Source organism: Equus quagga, chromosome 15, assembly GCF_021613505.1.
Source record: "Equus quagga isolate Etosha38 chromosome 15, UCLA_HA_Equagga_1.0, whole genome shotgun sequence".
NCBI classification, from domain to species: domain Eukaryota; kingdom Metazoa; phylum Chordata; class Mammalia; order Perissodactyla; family Equidae; genus Equus; species Equus quagga.
The window spans coordinates 73,934,923-73,948,590 of record NC_060281.1 but is presented as its reverse complement, the minus strand read 5'-3'; the positions used below and the strand labels follow the sequence as shown (position 1 = coordinate 73,948,590).

The window sequence follows — 13,668 nt, the reverse complement described above, 5'->3', positions numbered from 1 at the left end:
AGAAATGGTATTTTACTGTGTTACTAAAACCGGCCCTGGGTTCCTTCAGGGCTCCTTGTGTCCAAGCCTTCTCAGCAGAGTCCAGAGGGAAGCGGGGTGGGGTGCCCCAACCCCGCCCTGGACCGCTCGTGGAACAGTGACTCCAGGGGACAATGGGTCAGGACAAGGATGACACAGAGCAGGCAGTGGGGAAGTGGGCGTGCACCTGGGGTTCCGCAGCTGGCCAAGAAGGTGCGTTCTGAGAGCTGGGTCCTCAAAGCTGTAGTTGACCGTCCAGTAGACGCAGAGCTGCCGGTGCTGCTGGACCAGCCCCAGGACGGTGCGCAGGCCTTGGGCCATGCTGAAGCGGTCCTCCCCACAGCCCTGCTCCCAGGCGAAGATGGTCAGGAGCTCCAGGGCGTAGGCGGGCGGCAGAGAGGCACGGGCCCGCTGCGCTCCTTTGTTCTGAGCTGCAACCTGTGTCACCCAAAGCCAGTCAAGAATCAGTGGACGCGGGCACCTACTGTGTGCTATGCACGGCCCTACGCAGTCAGAGAAACAGAGGAATATAAAAAGCAAAACGACAAGAGAGAGTAGAACCTGGAGGTAGCCTGGCTCAGCCTCTGCATTTTACAGGTGGATGAACTCATTCCAGAGGGCAGAGTGACTCGTCCAAGGTCACACCGTGAGGCTAAGAGGCTCAGACTGGGTCTTTGCCTAGAGTCTTTCCTCAAAGGGTGGATGGGCTCGGGTGTAGAGGAAGGGCAGCTGCAATCTATTCATCTCGGTATCCCAACAGTTAGCAGCAACGCGCGCTCAGGAGACGTTTGTTGAATAAGTGAGCGCGAGCGAGCTGGCCTTCAGAGGAGCGTTCAGCGAGGGAGCCCTGAAGGACGCTCAAGATCTGGCGCAACTTGCAAAGAAGATGGTGATGGGGGAAAAGCACGAGCAAAGGCTTGGAGGTGGGAAGGGACCGGGAAAACATCAGCAGCGCGAGGAGAAAGGAGAAACATGAGCTCGAGAGAAACGGTGAACTGGAGCCATAGGAAAGGAGGCTTTGGGGACTGATGGAGACTCTCTTTCAGCCTAAGGCTCCCAGGTCTTGGGGGGGACCTGGAGGATGGAGGTGGTGGTCCTTCTAGCTGGGATGGCCAATAAGAAGTGGAGGGGGGGGTGGTGATCGCGGCGTAGAGGAGGAGCTGATTGGCTGAGGCAGTTGCCATGACAGCACCCGCTTCCTGGGCGGAGCAAGGGGGCGTGGGGGCCTCACCTGGCGGTACCACTGCTTCACCAGCAGGATCAGGTTCTTCAGCTTGGTCGGGCGCGTGTTCACGAAGTTCCTCCGCAGCTCCGCGAAGCAGGCGGCGTGCTCGCCCCCCCGGCAGCCGCTGTCCAGGAGGCTCGAGTAGACCCCGGGCTCGGGTTTGGCGCCCGCGCGGAGCTGGCCTGTGGGTGTTAGGAGCTCTGAGCGCACAGTTCTGATTGGAGTCAGCAGCCTTCCCGGCCCAGCCAGCACCAGCCTCCGTAAGTTTAACAGCAATGATAAAACGTTGAATCAACTGTAGACAATCTATAACTTACAATAGCAAGCAGAGCTATTATTATTATTATTATTATTTGGTACCGACTATATGCTGGGCGCTTTTTAAATAATTTTCAGTAATTCACCCAGTAACTCTGCAAGGTGGATAATCTTGACCGCAGACAAGCCATGTAGCAAAGAGGTGAAGGAGATGAGCTTTGGGCTCAGACGGGCCTGGGTTCAAATCCTAGCTGTGCGGACCTGGCCTCTTTGAGGCTTGGTTTCCTCATCCGTAAGACGGAGGTAAGAAATAGCATCCCCTTCATAGGGCTCTTGTGAGAATCAAATGAAATCGATGTGTGAAGGCTTAGAATATGCAACATGCTCAATAAACATAAACTGTAGCTATTATTAATGTTGTTAGCTCCCAGAAGAGAAAATCAGGGCATCGAGAGGAAGCTGGAATGGAGTCCCGCCCCCCTCTTTCGTGAGGCTGGCACTCTGGAATAGATGCCTTCTCCATGGACAGTGACTAAAAAAGATCACCGTCTCTCAGAGAGACTTCAAGGAAGCCTGCCGTTGGGCTCTGGGTGGGAGGAAGAAGAAACGGAGACCCAGTTGTGTGCTGGATGTGGGTGTGAAGCCCAAATCGACAGTCTCTGTCTGGTGGGGGAACCCCTGGCTGTTAAAAGAATGTAAAACTGGCCTGAGAACTAGTGAAACTCTTGAAGCCTCGCTAGAAATCAAAATCAAAACTTGGTTCCCCAAAGGCTGTGCCTCCAACCCAGAGCAGAAGGAACGTCCACGGGAAAGGAAAGAAAATGAAGGTGCCACATATTCCGAAGATGAGCTCACGATCAAAAATTACAGAGCACATGAGGAAACCACGAGGGAGAGTCAGGAAACCCAACAACGAGGAGAAGCAGCCCTTCAAGAACTGGAGAAAACAGGACAATCTGAGAGACTAAAATAATTAAAGAGATCAAAGGAACTGAAGCCACAATGAAAGAATAGGAATCTATGAACAAATGATGGGTTGATTGGAGAAAGAGCCAAATAGAACTTCTACAAGTGAAAAATAAAGTCATGGAGATTTAAAAAAAATTAAGGCCAGAAGCAGATTAGACACATTTGAAGAGAGTTAGGAAATAGGAAGGTGGAATCGAACAAGCGAACGGCAGGCAGCCCTGAGAGATACAGAGATGGGAAAAACGAGACAGAAGAAAAGACAGGGAGAAGGAAGTGAGCCGCCATTTAAGAGTGGTTCCAGAAGCAGAGAATAGAGAAAATAGGGAAGAGGCAGTCTTCAAAGAGATGTTGGAAGACATTTTCCTAAAACTAGAGGAAAAGTTGAGTTCTCAGATTGGAAAAGCAGGACAAATTCAACAGTGTAAAGAAAAAGAGAGCATATGCAGACAGATCAGACACTGAAGAATGCTACGAACCGAGAGAAAGTCTGAAAAGCTACCGAAAAGGAAAGCAAAACAAAACAAACACACACACACAGATCGTCTATGAAGACAGCTCTCCAAGGCGCAGGCTGGGCACCCTCACCAATGGCATCGAAGGCAGGCAGCAGGCTGACATCCACCCGGCTCTCTAGGTCCGCGGACGCCAGCTGGAGCTGCAAAGCCCCAGGCGTGCTCTGCTCAGGGAACTTGAGGCTCAGGCTGGGGACCCGGTCCTGCCACCACGATTCCAGCTGTGCCCGTATCTCTTCAAGGATCTGCCCCCGGCGGGCCCCCTGGTCCTTGTAGTCCTTGAAGCAGTTGAGGAAGATGACCAGTTCGGCATCACAGCCACCCCTGAGGTCGGTGCCCCGGCCGAATGAGCCCCCCTGCAGGGAAAAGAACATCTCAGAGCAGGGACCCTCTGGGAGCCCAGGAGTCACCCTCTGACCCCACCAGCTGCACCCCACCCGCCACCCTGAGACTGTTCTTCGCTGGTGTAGGGTCAGGGGCACTACAACACAGCCCTGTGACCTCTGACTCTTGGGAGCCTGGCAGAGTCGGGCCGTGTCTGCCTGCACCTGCCTTCCAACCTGAGGAGGCTGCGCGAAGTCAGTTCGATATGCAGCAGCCGGGAACGTGGGCGGGCTACAGCGGGGCCGTGATCAAAGGTTTCAGTGGGATGCCTGCAGCACCTGCCGACTGCACATCTGGACCACAGGTGCACTCGGAGGACCCAGGGCTCCAGGGGCCTGCAGATGTGTTCTGTGGGCCTGTTTCAATCAATTCATTCATTCACTCATTCATTCATTCAATGAATGTTTATTGATCATTGACGCGTACCAGGATGTGCGAGTGGGTGAAAGTTACTCATTCTTCTGGAACTGATAATCTAGCAGGGGGTGGGGGAGGGAGGCACAGTCAGCAAACAACAGTTCCGGAAGGTTCCAGGTGCTGGGCAGAGGCCGATGGAGCAGTGAGGGGCCTCGGGGTGGGGTGGAGGTTGCAGTTTGAAATCGAGTAGTCAGGCCTCAGCGAGAAAGGGACTTGAGTTGCAGACTTAAGGAGGGGAGAGGGAGTTAAGAGGATGGGAGAAGAGCATTCTAGAAGAGAGAACAGGCAGTGGGGATGTGTGCTGGGTGAGTTCCAGAAGCAGCCAGGGGCCCAGTGCGGAGGAAGTGAAGGTCGGAGGGAGACCAGGGCCAGATCCCGCGGGCCTTGAGGCCGCCGTACCCGGTGAAATGCTGGAGGACTTTGAGCTGAGCAGGGAAGTGATCTGATTATGGTTGAATAGTGTGTTTTTTTTTTTTGAAATTGTCATTAAAAAAAAAAAAGCTGGCACTTAAATATATTTCTCCATCCAGCAAAGTACCCTTCCAGAGATGGCCAGTGTCCCTGCTCTGTCTCCTTCTGCTGCCACTGTGGTCCCTCTGTAGGGTCCCATTGGTGCCTGCACCCGCCAGACTCACCTTGCTGGCTCGTGAGGGCTTGTGGACGCAGTTCTCACGGAGGCCGCGCAAGATGACATCGATGGCCTTGCTCACTTGCTTCTGGAACTGGGAGCTGGGCATCAGGTGGTTCTGGATGAAGCGGTCCAGCTCCAGGGCAGGGATCCGAGACAGATCCAAGACCGCCTGCGGTGGGCGGGGCGCGATGCTGGCCGCGCTCGAGGGACCAGGAGCTCGGCTCGAGGGCTGCCTCCTCCTTGTGCTCGGGTGCACACCAGTGAGAACCCCGCTGTCCTCGGGGGTCCTCTGGGCAGGGTCTTGCTGGATGCGGTGGTCCAAACCCGGGCACCCGGTGCGTGGAAGGTCCTGGAAGATTGTGGAAGGAGCCATCCTACCCATGCTCAGAGGTTTCTATGCCCCTTCTCTCATCAGCCCCCTCCCATTGGTACAGTCAGGGCCACTGGGGCTCAGAGAGGGGAAGTGGGAGGGCCGCCACCAGCCCATATGGCACCTTAGTGCAGGTTAGAAAAGGCGCCCATACAGAGGGGATGAATGATAAGAAGGTCCCCCTATGGCGGGCAGACACAGCGTGGTAAGCAGACACTAGCTCCAGGAAAACCAAGGTGTCCTGTCCCCCTGGGCAGGCCTGGCGTGGTGGTCAGATTGCTCACACGGTGCTGCTCCTGCTTTTTCAACTCTGTTCCACACGCCACGGCCCCCGGCACGTAGAAGATACTCAGGAAACACTGAGCACATAACTTAGGGGTCAAGCCAAGGACTCTGGGGCGCCCCCCACTCACCGGCCCCTCCCAGGGCTGCACAGGGCCCCTTGCTGCCTGCAGAAAGCACGGGTGGTCACAGCACAACTCTGCCTCTTTGGCCAGCAGATCCCAGCGCCAGGCTGCCCCGTTTCCCACATCCCACGTAGGGTCAGCCGGGTCCAGGATCACAGGCCTGCAAATCCAGAGGGACGAGATGGTTCTGGGTAGCAAGATGGTCAAGATCAAGATTGGAACCTGGTTCTAATCCCAGCTCTGCTACTTTCCAGCTGTGTGACCTGGGGCAGATGACTTACCTTCTCTGGGCCTCAGATTCCTCACGTTCAAAATGGGGATAACAACCATGCCTGCTTTGATGGGCTGTTGTGGAGATTAAATTGGAGCAGTGGTCCTCAACTCTGGCTGCCTGTTAGAATCGTAAGCTAGCAGGATCCACCCCCACGCACTCTGAATTATACCCTACGATTTAGCAATTTCAATCCTGCGTCCATATCCAACATTTATGCATATGCACTGAAATACACATACAAGACTGTGTGTCACAGCCCACTTGTAACAGCCCCAGAACGGAAACAACCCAAATGTCCACCCTGAGTAGAATGGACAATATATTGTGACAAATTCACACAAAGCAATACTATTCAGCAACGGAAAAGAATGACCCGTGACTGCACGAAACCACAGGGATGGGTCCTAAAGACTTCACATTGAGAAAGGGAAGTGCCAGGCGATGCCATTTAAATGACGTCACAACAGAACTGTAACGACAACGGTCAGAATGGGGTTCCCTGTAGAAGGGTGCAGGGGACGCTCCTGGAGTGCTGGAACATTCTATCCTGATCTGGTGGGGGTTTCACAGGTATGTTCACTTTATACAAAGTCATTGAAATGTGCCCTCTGGATGCGGACGCTATATGTCACTAGAACATCCATGCACAAAACTTGTGGCAGATGTTTTAAAACTCCCCCGAGTGATTCTAATTTGCATCTGGGGCTGAAGCCCCTGAACTAGAAAGTGTGCGTGCCGCGCCGGCCTTGGCCCCCACGCAGGCCGCTCTATCAGTCTTAAGCACCTCCCTGTGGCCGGGGCGCGGGAGGGCGGGCAGTGGGGCATTAGGGGGTACCTGGGTCTCTCAAGCTGGCGCCGCAAGAACTGCCTGAGCGCGGGGTCCTCGAAGCTGTAGTTGAGTGTCCAGAAAACACACAGGTGCCGATAGTCCTGGACCAGCCCCAGGACGGTCCGGAGGCCCTGGGCCAGGCTGAAGGCATTCTTGCCGCAGCCCCGCTCCCAGGCAAAGATGGTCAGCAGCTCCAGAGCGTAGGCAGGGGGCAGCAGCTCCCTGCTGGCCTCCTGTGGGCACACCTGCAGACGGCGGGGCAGGGCTCAGAGGACAGAGCGGAGGGGAGAGCTCGTTCTCTGCACAACTTTCCTGGGTCTCTCCATCTCTGCCTGCAGGCTGAGGCTGGGACGGGATGCTGTGTTCCACGGCTGTGCCGAGAGCAATCTTGTGCCTCTCCTCTGCCTTCACTGCTGGGGCTTCAGCAAAGTGCTTGGCTCATATTCAGGGGGAGGGAGGGAGAGGTAGGAGATTCAAGGCCACAGGAGCAGGGAGCAGACAGGCCTTGCCTGGTGACCTTGCTCAGGGTTGCACAGCAAGTCAGTCGCTGAGCAAGAACTGGAATCCAGGATCTCCTTACACCAGAGCTGCTTTATGACGGGTGGTCCAACAGAAGGGCCCAGCCACGTTCCCTAAGATTTTGGGGAGCCTGTTCTCTCATCTCCAGGCACAGGATGAGCACCCCTTCCCCAATACCCAAGGTTCTATCAACAAGCATGAACAGTGCAAGGGGGCATTCCTGAGGCTGGCCTGGGAGGTCTCCTGTGACAAAAGACCTATACACAAAGTGAAAGTTCAGGGCACAGACTGGGATAATAGATTTGCATTATATTGACTCAATAAGAATTAGCACCTTGAATATATAAAGAGTGCCAACAAATCAACAAGAAGAAGACAGCTAACCCAGTAGGAAATAATGGACAAATGATATGAACAGGCACTTCCGAGAAAGAAAAACAAGAATAGCCACTAAATGTAAGAAAATATTCTATTGTGGAAGCACAAATTCAAACAGTCATATGCCTGCAGCAAGGACCCTCACGAGTGGCCTCACCTGGCGGTACCAGTGCTTCACCAGCAGGATCAGGTTCTTCAGCTTGGTCGGGCGCGTGTTCACGAAGTTCCTCCGCAGCTCCGCGAAGCAGGCGGCGTGCTCGCCCCCCCGGCAGCCGCTGTCCAGGAGGCTCGAGTAGACCCCGGGCTCGGGTTTGGCGCCCGTGCGGAGCTGCCCTGCGGGTGTGAAGTTCTGTGAGTCAGGAAGGGTGCTGAGGGCAGGCTGGAGGGTGGTGTTGGGGCGGAGCTCAGCTTGGGGTGCTGAAGAGAGTGGGGAGAATTTGGGGGGACCCACCAGCATGGGGGCTGGAGGATGAGGAACAGAGTCTGGAGCTTCTCAGGAGGCAGAGAGGAAAGCTCTAATGGATCCCTTCCTCCCAAATGGCCAGGTAGCCCCCGGGGGTTCAGCTGAAGAGCAGCCTCCTCGTTCCAAGATGGTTAAACAGGAGTGACACTTCCAGCTGAGTCAGGAGGCGGCGAGCTGGCAGCTCTCACCTCCCTGAGGCCCCATCGGGCGGTACTGCAACACCGCTGTACATCCCGTTAATTAATTGGTGCCACGGGGAGAGGAGACGATGCCAGAGGAACATAAGGCAAGAGGTCTGATTCCTCAGCAGCCATTGCCAATATTTTTTACTACATGCCACGCACTGTGCTGAGAGTTGGACATGAACCCCCTCACTGTACCCCGACCAGAACCCTCCAAGGGAAGCACAGTCCTTCACCTCATTTTACAGCCGAGGAAAGAGGCACAGAGAAATGCAGTGTTCTGCCCAAGCTGAACAGCTGGCCAGTGACGGAGACAGGATTGGAATTTTCAGGAGGTGCCTTTTCCTCCACCACTTCCCCTGAGCTTGGCTCGGGAAAAGTAAACACTCTGCATAATTTTCTAGGTTCCTGACATCACTTGCTGTGTGACTTTGGGCAAGTTACTGTACGTCTCTGTGCTTAAGAAAGACGATAAAATGGAAGATAAAACAGTACCGACCTCATAGGTTTGTTCTGAGGAGTTAATGAGATAAAACATGTCGAGTGCTTGGGATAGTTAAGCATTTAGTAAATAGCAGTTATTACGGTTAAGATATGGGTGCCCAGAGGGTGGGTGTCTTAGGTGTGGAAGAGCGGGGCTGTCAGCCAGGACATCATAACCCTGGATAAACTCAAGATAGCAATCTCCCAGAGCATCACGGCAGCTAATAATAATAGAAAAACTAGTAACAAGAATAATAGAAATAAGAATAGCAGACACTCATATAGCCGTGTCAGGTGCCAGGCTCTGTTCCAAGTTCATTACACATATAACGCACACTGCCGTTCCCACGACTCCATAAGACAGCTTACTATTTCCCATTATTATTATTATCCTCATTTGACAGATGTGGACACAGGGCGTATTATTATATTCACTCAAGCCTGGGTACACTATGAAGGAGAAGGCGAAAATCACAATGATGCTTTTAAGATAAAATACAAGATAGTCACACAGCAAGTTGGTGGCAGGCCTGGAACAGGAAGCCCTGTCTTATCCCTAATCATCTTGCCCCCAACGCTGGAACGGGCCGGACCCCTCACCTAGGGCATCAAAGGCAGGCACCAAGCTAACATCCATCCAGTTTTCAAGGTCTGTGGATGCCAGTCGGAGCTGTAGGACCCCGGGCATGTTTTGCTCAGGAAACTCAAGGCTCAGCCCCAGGACTGTGTCCTGCCATGAGGATTCCAGCAGTGCCCGCATCTCGTTGAGGATCTCCGCACGGTGAGCCCCCTGGTCCTCATAACTCTTGAAGCAGTCGAGGAAGATGACAAGTTCAGAATCACAGCCACCCCTCAGAGCTGTGCCCCGGCCAGAGGAGCCTCCCTAGAAAGAAAGAAAGAACTCAGAATTCTGCCTTCTCCAACTCTAGTGCCTGCACAGGCTGGCAGGCAATTTGAGTGAGGCAAGTGGGCTGGGTGGAGACTGTGGCCACACAGCTTCCAGCATTTGAAGCTATGCAGGAAGGCAGGCCCAGGGCAGCCAGGTCTGAGTTTTCAAGAAAAGTAATTTTTATATGTAAATCCATGATTTCTAAATGTTGGCAGCTAACTTTAAAAAAAATTAAAACTGTAGGTGAAACAAATTCTGCTTCGCAGAACATACATTCACAACCTTTGCCTGGGATTAATACAAAACTGCGACATGATTCACTGAGTCTCTGAGACCTGTCTGACCAGTGTTTCTCTCTGCAAAGCTGCCAGCCTGAGGATTTGGGAAGGAAAGTCACATTCTCAGAGTCTCTGCTCCATGCCTGGGGCTCTGCCAAATGTCTGACCCCTGTAATCTCGTTTCCAAGAGGCAACAACGTGATGTGGTCACCAGTATGGGTGAAGCTCAGAGAGGTGAAGTGAGTAACACAGCCAGGCGGAGGCAAGAACCAGGACTAGCTTCTCACTTTACAACCAGGAAATGAAAGTGCAAGGAGGCAGCCGCTGTTCAGATCCCCAGCCGGGAGAGGCGAGGCCGTGCTCTGCACTCAGGGAAGCACACTCCAAACCCACATTCTTTTTTTTCCTCCATAAATTAATTCACTTAAAAATACTTTTCATTATGAAAATTTTCAAACCTACTCAAAGGAAGAGAGGATTTTAAAGGTCTCGCCACATCGCTCCATTTGTTTGACCCCTTTTCTCCCTCTTTATGTGATTTTTATAAGGAATTCCAGCCACTGTGTCATTCCACCCACATACACTGTCAAGAGCATCTCTAAAATGGTGATTCCCAATGGTGGGCGACTGTGCCCCCAGGGGACACGTGGCAATGTCTGGAGACACTTCCGGTGGTCACAGCTGGGGCAGGGGAGTCACCTCATGTTGGCCCTCGTTGGGGGGGGGGGGTCCTTCTGGTGTGACTCCAGAGGTGTGCGACCCCTTCTTTGCTTTCTGGTCTAACCAGAAGCCCCAGGCTCATCCTGTCCACCTCCCGCCAGCCCGAATCAGCCTTGCCTCCAAGGAACCCCTTCCGCAGGGAACAGCAGCTCAAGGCTGGAAAAGAAGCCACTGCCCACTGCCTCCTTCAAAGCCTCGAAGGATCAGAAGGCCAGAGCGAAATTCAACCACAAGGGCAGTTCCAGGTCTCCCTGGAAGCTAAGGATGGTGGGCGCTAGGGAGCCTTAGACTCTTGCTGAGCAGAACTTCCTCCCATCCACTCCCATCCACTCCCGTCCATCTCGAGGGCAGAAATCTGCCTCCACATCTCCCAGGCCGCAAGGCTCTCCTCCTTTCCACCCCTCTAGCTAAGATTCAGCCCTAGGAAACCGCTGGGTCTGTGGGCATCCTGAGGTCACAGGGGCAGAGTGGCATTTATGTGACAAAAAGTGGCCTGGGCCAGTGGCTTAACCACGCCCTGTGTCAGTTTCCATATCCATAAAACCGGGACAAGGATCCCCACCTCGCTGAAGGTGAAGTGAGATAAGTGTCATTTAATGAGACAGTGTTCCCTGTTATTTGGTAATTTCCTGGTACATTGGGCTGTAATTATAGAGTGTTATTATTTCTGCATCCTTCGGGCCAGGCATAGTGTGAGGCCCGTAAAGAGCACAGATGCAAGAATCAGACTGCCCAGCTTCCAATCCTGGCTGGACCTCTTACAGGCTGACACGTTACTTTGTCTCTCTGTGCCTCAGTTTCCCCCCCTGTCAAGTGGGAGTTAGTAGTATCTGCTCAGCCGCGCTGTTGTGGGCAGTATGTTGGTGCTGGCGCATAGAAAGGACGTTATTCGTGTTAAAGAAATCAATCAAAAGAGCTGATAACCTCCTCCCAGGTCGCACCCCCCATCTCAAGGCGCCCAGCGTCCTCGATCGCCCCTATTTACAAATGAAGCCCCTGAGATCGACCCACCCGGGGCCGCTCACCTTGACGATTTTCAGCACCCGCCAACGCTGGGCAGCCGCACCGGGGCGGCCCCCGCGCTCTCGCAGGGCGGCGCTCAGGTTGCCCAGGGCGCGCCGCGCGGCCCCCACGAACTCCGCGGGGGGCTGCAGGCTGCTGGCCACCAGGCCGTCCAGCTCCGCGGCGGGGGTGCGGTACACGTCCATGGTTCGCGCGGGCGCCAGGAGGCAGGGCTGCGCGGGGGCCGCGGGCGCCGATGCCCTCGCGCGCCTCTGGGTTCGCGTCCCGGCGTCCGCGCGGTCCCGGTGCTGGACCCTGCGCCCGGAGCCGGGGGAGGGAGGGATCCTTCTGACCCAGCCTCCCGCGGCTTCCCCATTTCCCGCCCAGCCTCCCGGAGGTCCGCCTCCTTTTCCCGCGTTCTGTTTCAGTTTCGTTTACTTCCTGCAGCTCTCGGCCCGCGCCCACTTCCCGGTTCCCTTCCCAGTCGTGGCTCCCTCTCCTTGGCCTCCCCGCCGCCAGCACCGGGGCTACCTTCCCGGCAGCTCCCAGCAAGGATGAACTAAACGTCACTGAACAGAACGCCTCCGCAGCGGCAGGTCCCCAGGACACAAGCCTTGGCACCGAGTGATGCATCCTGAGCGTTTAAGAAATGTGCAGGATTTACGTGAAAAAAATGGTCAGAGCTGGAACTGAGCAGCCTGGAGGTGTCTTCCATAAAGAAGGAGCCCCTGCCTTGCTCTCTGGCTGAGGGATGCCTTCTAAACGCCAACAGTCAAAGGAACACTTGCAGAACGCTTGTCGTGCTGCTTTACACACACCTCATTTAAGCCCACCCACAAACACAATGGATGCTGTTATTGTCAGACCCGTTTCATAGATGAGGAAGCTAAGGTACAGAGAAGCTAGGCATCTTGTCCAAGGTCACACAGCTGGAAAGTTGTCAGACCAGCTGCGAACCCAGGGCACGCTCTCACCACTGCGCTCTATTCTTTTGGCTTGTTTCTTTAAATCACTTTATTGAGGTCATATTGGCTTATAACATTGTGTACATTTTAGGTGTACGTTACTGTATTTCAGCTTCTGCGTAGACTGCGTCGTGTTCACCATCAATAGTCTAGGTTTTATCCCTTGCCATACATATGTGCCCCTTTACCCCTTTCGCCTTCTCCCCACCCCCCTCCTCTCTGATAAGCACCGCCTAAAGCAAGGTACAGATTCAGTGCAATCCCGGTCAGAATCCCAATGACATCCTTCCTGGAAACAGAACAAACGATCCTAAAATTGATGTGAAACAGAAGACCCCAAATAGCCAAAGCAATCCTGAGAAAAGGGAACAAAGCTGGAGGTATCACACTCCCTGAGTTCAAAATATACTGCAAAACTATCGTAACCAAAACAGCATGGTACTGGCAGAAAAACGGACACACGGATCAATGGAACAGAATCGAGAGCCCAGAAATAAAACTGCACTCGATTCTTACAGGAGCCAATTCTTCCTAAATAATTCATACATTTAATGCAATTCCCATAAAAATTCCATTTGTAAAACTTCAAGCAAATAAGAAAAGTCTGTCTATAAGAATAAAGAATTTTTTTAAAGAGGAGAAATGAGAAAGGAAAATGAGTTTAGAATGGCACCTCTCACAGCGTGTTCCATGTGTGGTTTTTAACCACCAGTGTGTGGTTATAAAGCCACGAGAGTGAAATCCTTTTGCGACTGGCACAAAGCTAGGCAGATAAGCTGCAGAGCAGAGCCTGCAATCTACACGGCAGTCCCTTGCTGTTTCTATCCTCATGGTCTGGCCTCTCCCTGTTGGGCTGCTTCCCTATTGTCCTGCACCCAGGCGATCAGAATCTGCACATCTGAGCTCTCTCCCAGGCCTGGCCCATGTCAGAGTCCATCCGCTCCTCCATATCTTACTCAAAAACTCATTAGTCTTTTGCTCCATCAGCTCAGGGATCCAGCATGTACTCCGTCTCTGAGTATATCTCAGGCGACACTTCATCTTAACAAGAACTTCCTGAAGTCTGCCTTAACCGAAAGGAAATAGGTGAGGTCAGAGGGTGAAGTTCAGAGGTCGTGGTGAGCTACAGGAGAGCTGGTGGACTGCCAGTGTGTACACCCAGTTTATATTTTGAGTAGTGAGTGCCACATCACTGGGGGTATTCAAGTATAAGAAGAAGACGATTTTGGAGGTTAGATGTTGTGGAGGGGATTCAAGTCAGGTGCCTTCAGCCGTAAAGCCGTGATTTCCTTGCTCGCCCACTAATCCCAGTCATCTTCTTGATTCACACGTCACTTTACAAATTTTCCATTTGAGTTGGCAGACTGAACATACCCTCAAGATCCTACTAAAATGACAACAAAGATAGGTTAAAAGTATCAGGCAACTCAACAGGTCGGAAATTGAGGAAGAGAAGCATCAGGGGAGCAGACATTTGAAGAATTTTTAGAAGGTA

General features: G+C 53.2%; 1 protein-coding gene across 1 annotated transcript in view; it reads right to left on the bottom strand.

Annotated features, from left to right (window-relative positions):
* Positions 1-11,527, bottom strand: part of OAS3 (2'-5'-oligoadenylate synthetase 3) — a 51,853-nt gene extending 40,326 nt beyond the window's left edge. Inside the window, exons 1-9 of the mRNA XM_046641023.1 lie at positions 11,232-11,527; positions 8,920-9,202; positions 7,349-7,524; positions 6,301-6,539; positions 5,198-5,351; positions 4,419-4,763; positions 3,056-3,338; positions 1,250-1,425; positions 206-456 (exon numbers count right to left, since the gene is read on the bottom strand). Coding sequence (XP_046496979.1) covers positions 206-456; positions 1,250-1,425; positions 3,056-3,338; positions 4,419-4,763; positions 5,198-5,351; positions 6,301-6,539; positions 7,349-7,524; positions 8,920-9,202; positions 11,232-11,414 — 2,090 coding nt within the window. The 5' untranslated portion in view covers positions 11,415-11,527. The remainder of the gene's footprint in view (positions 1-205; positions 457-1,249; positions 1,426-3,055; positions 3,339-4,418; positions 4,764-5,197; positions 5,352-6,300; positions 6,540-7,348; positions 7,525-8,919; positions 9,203-11,231) is intronic.
* Positions 11,528-13,668: the final 2,141 nt, after the last annotated feature.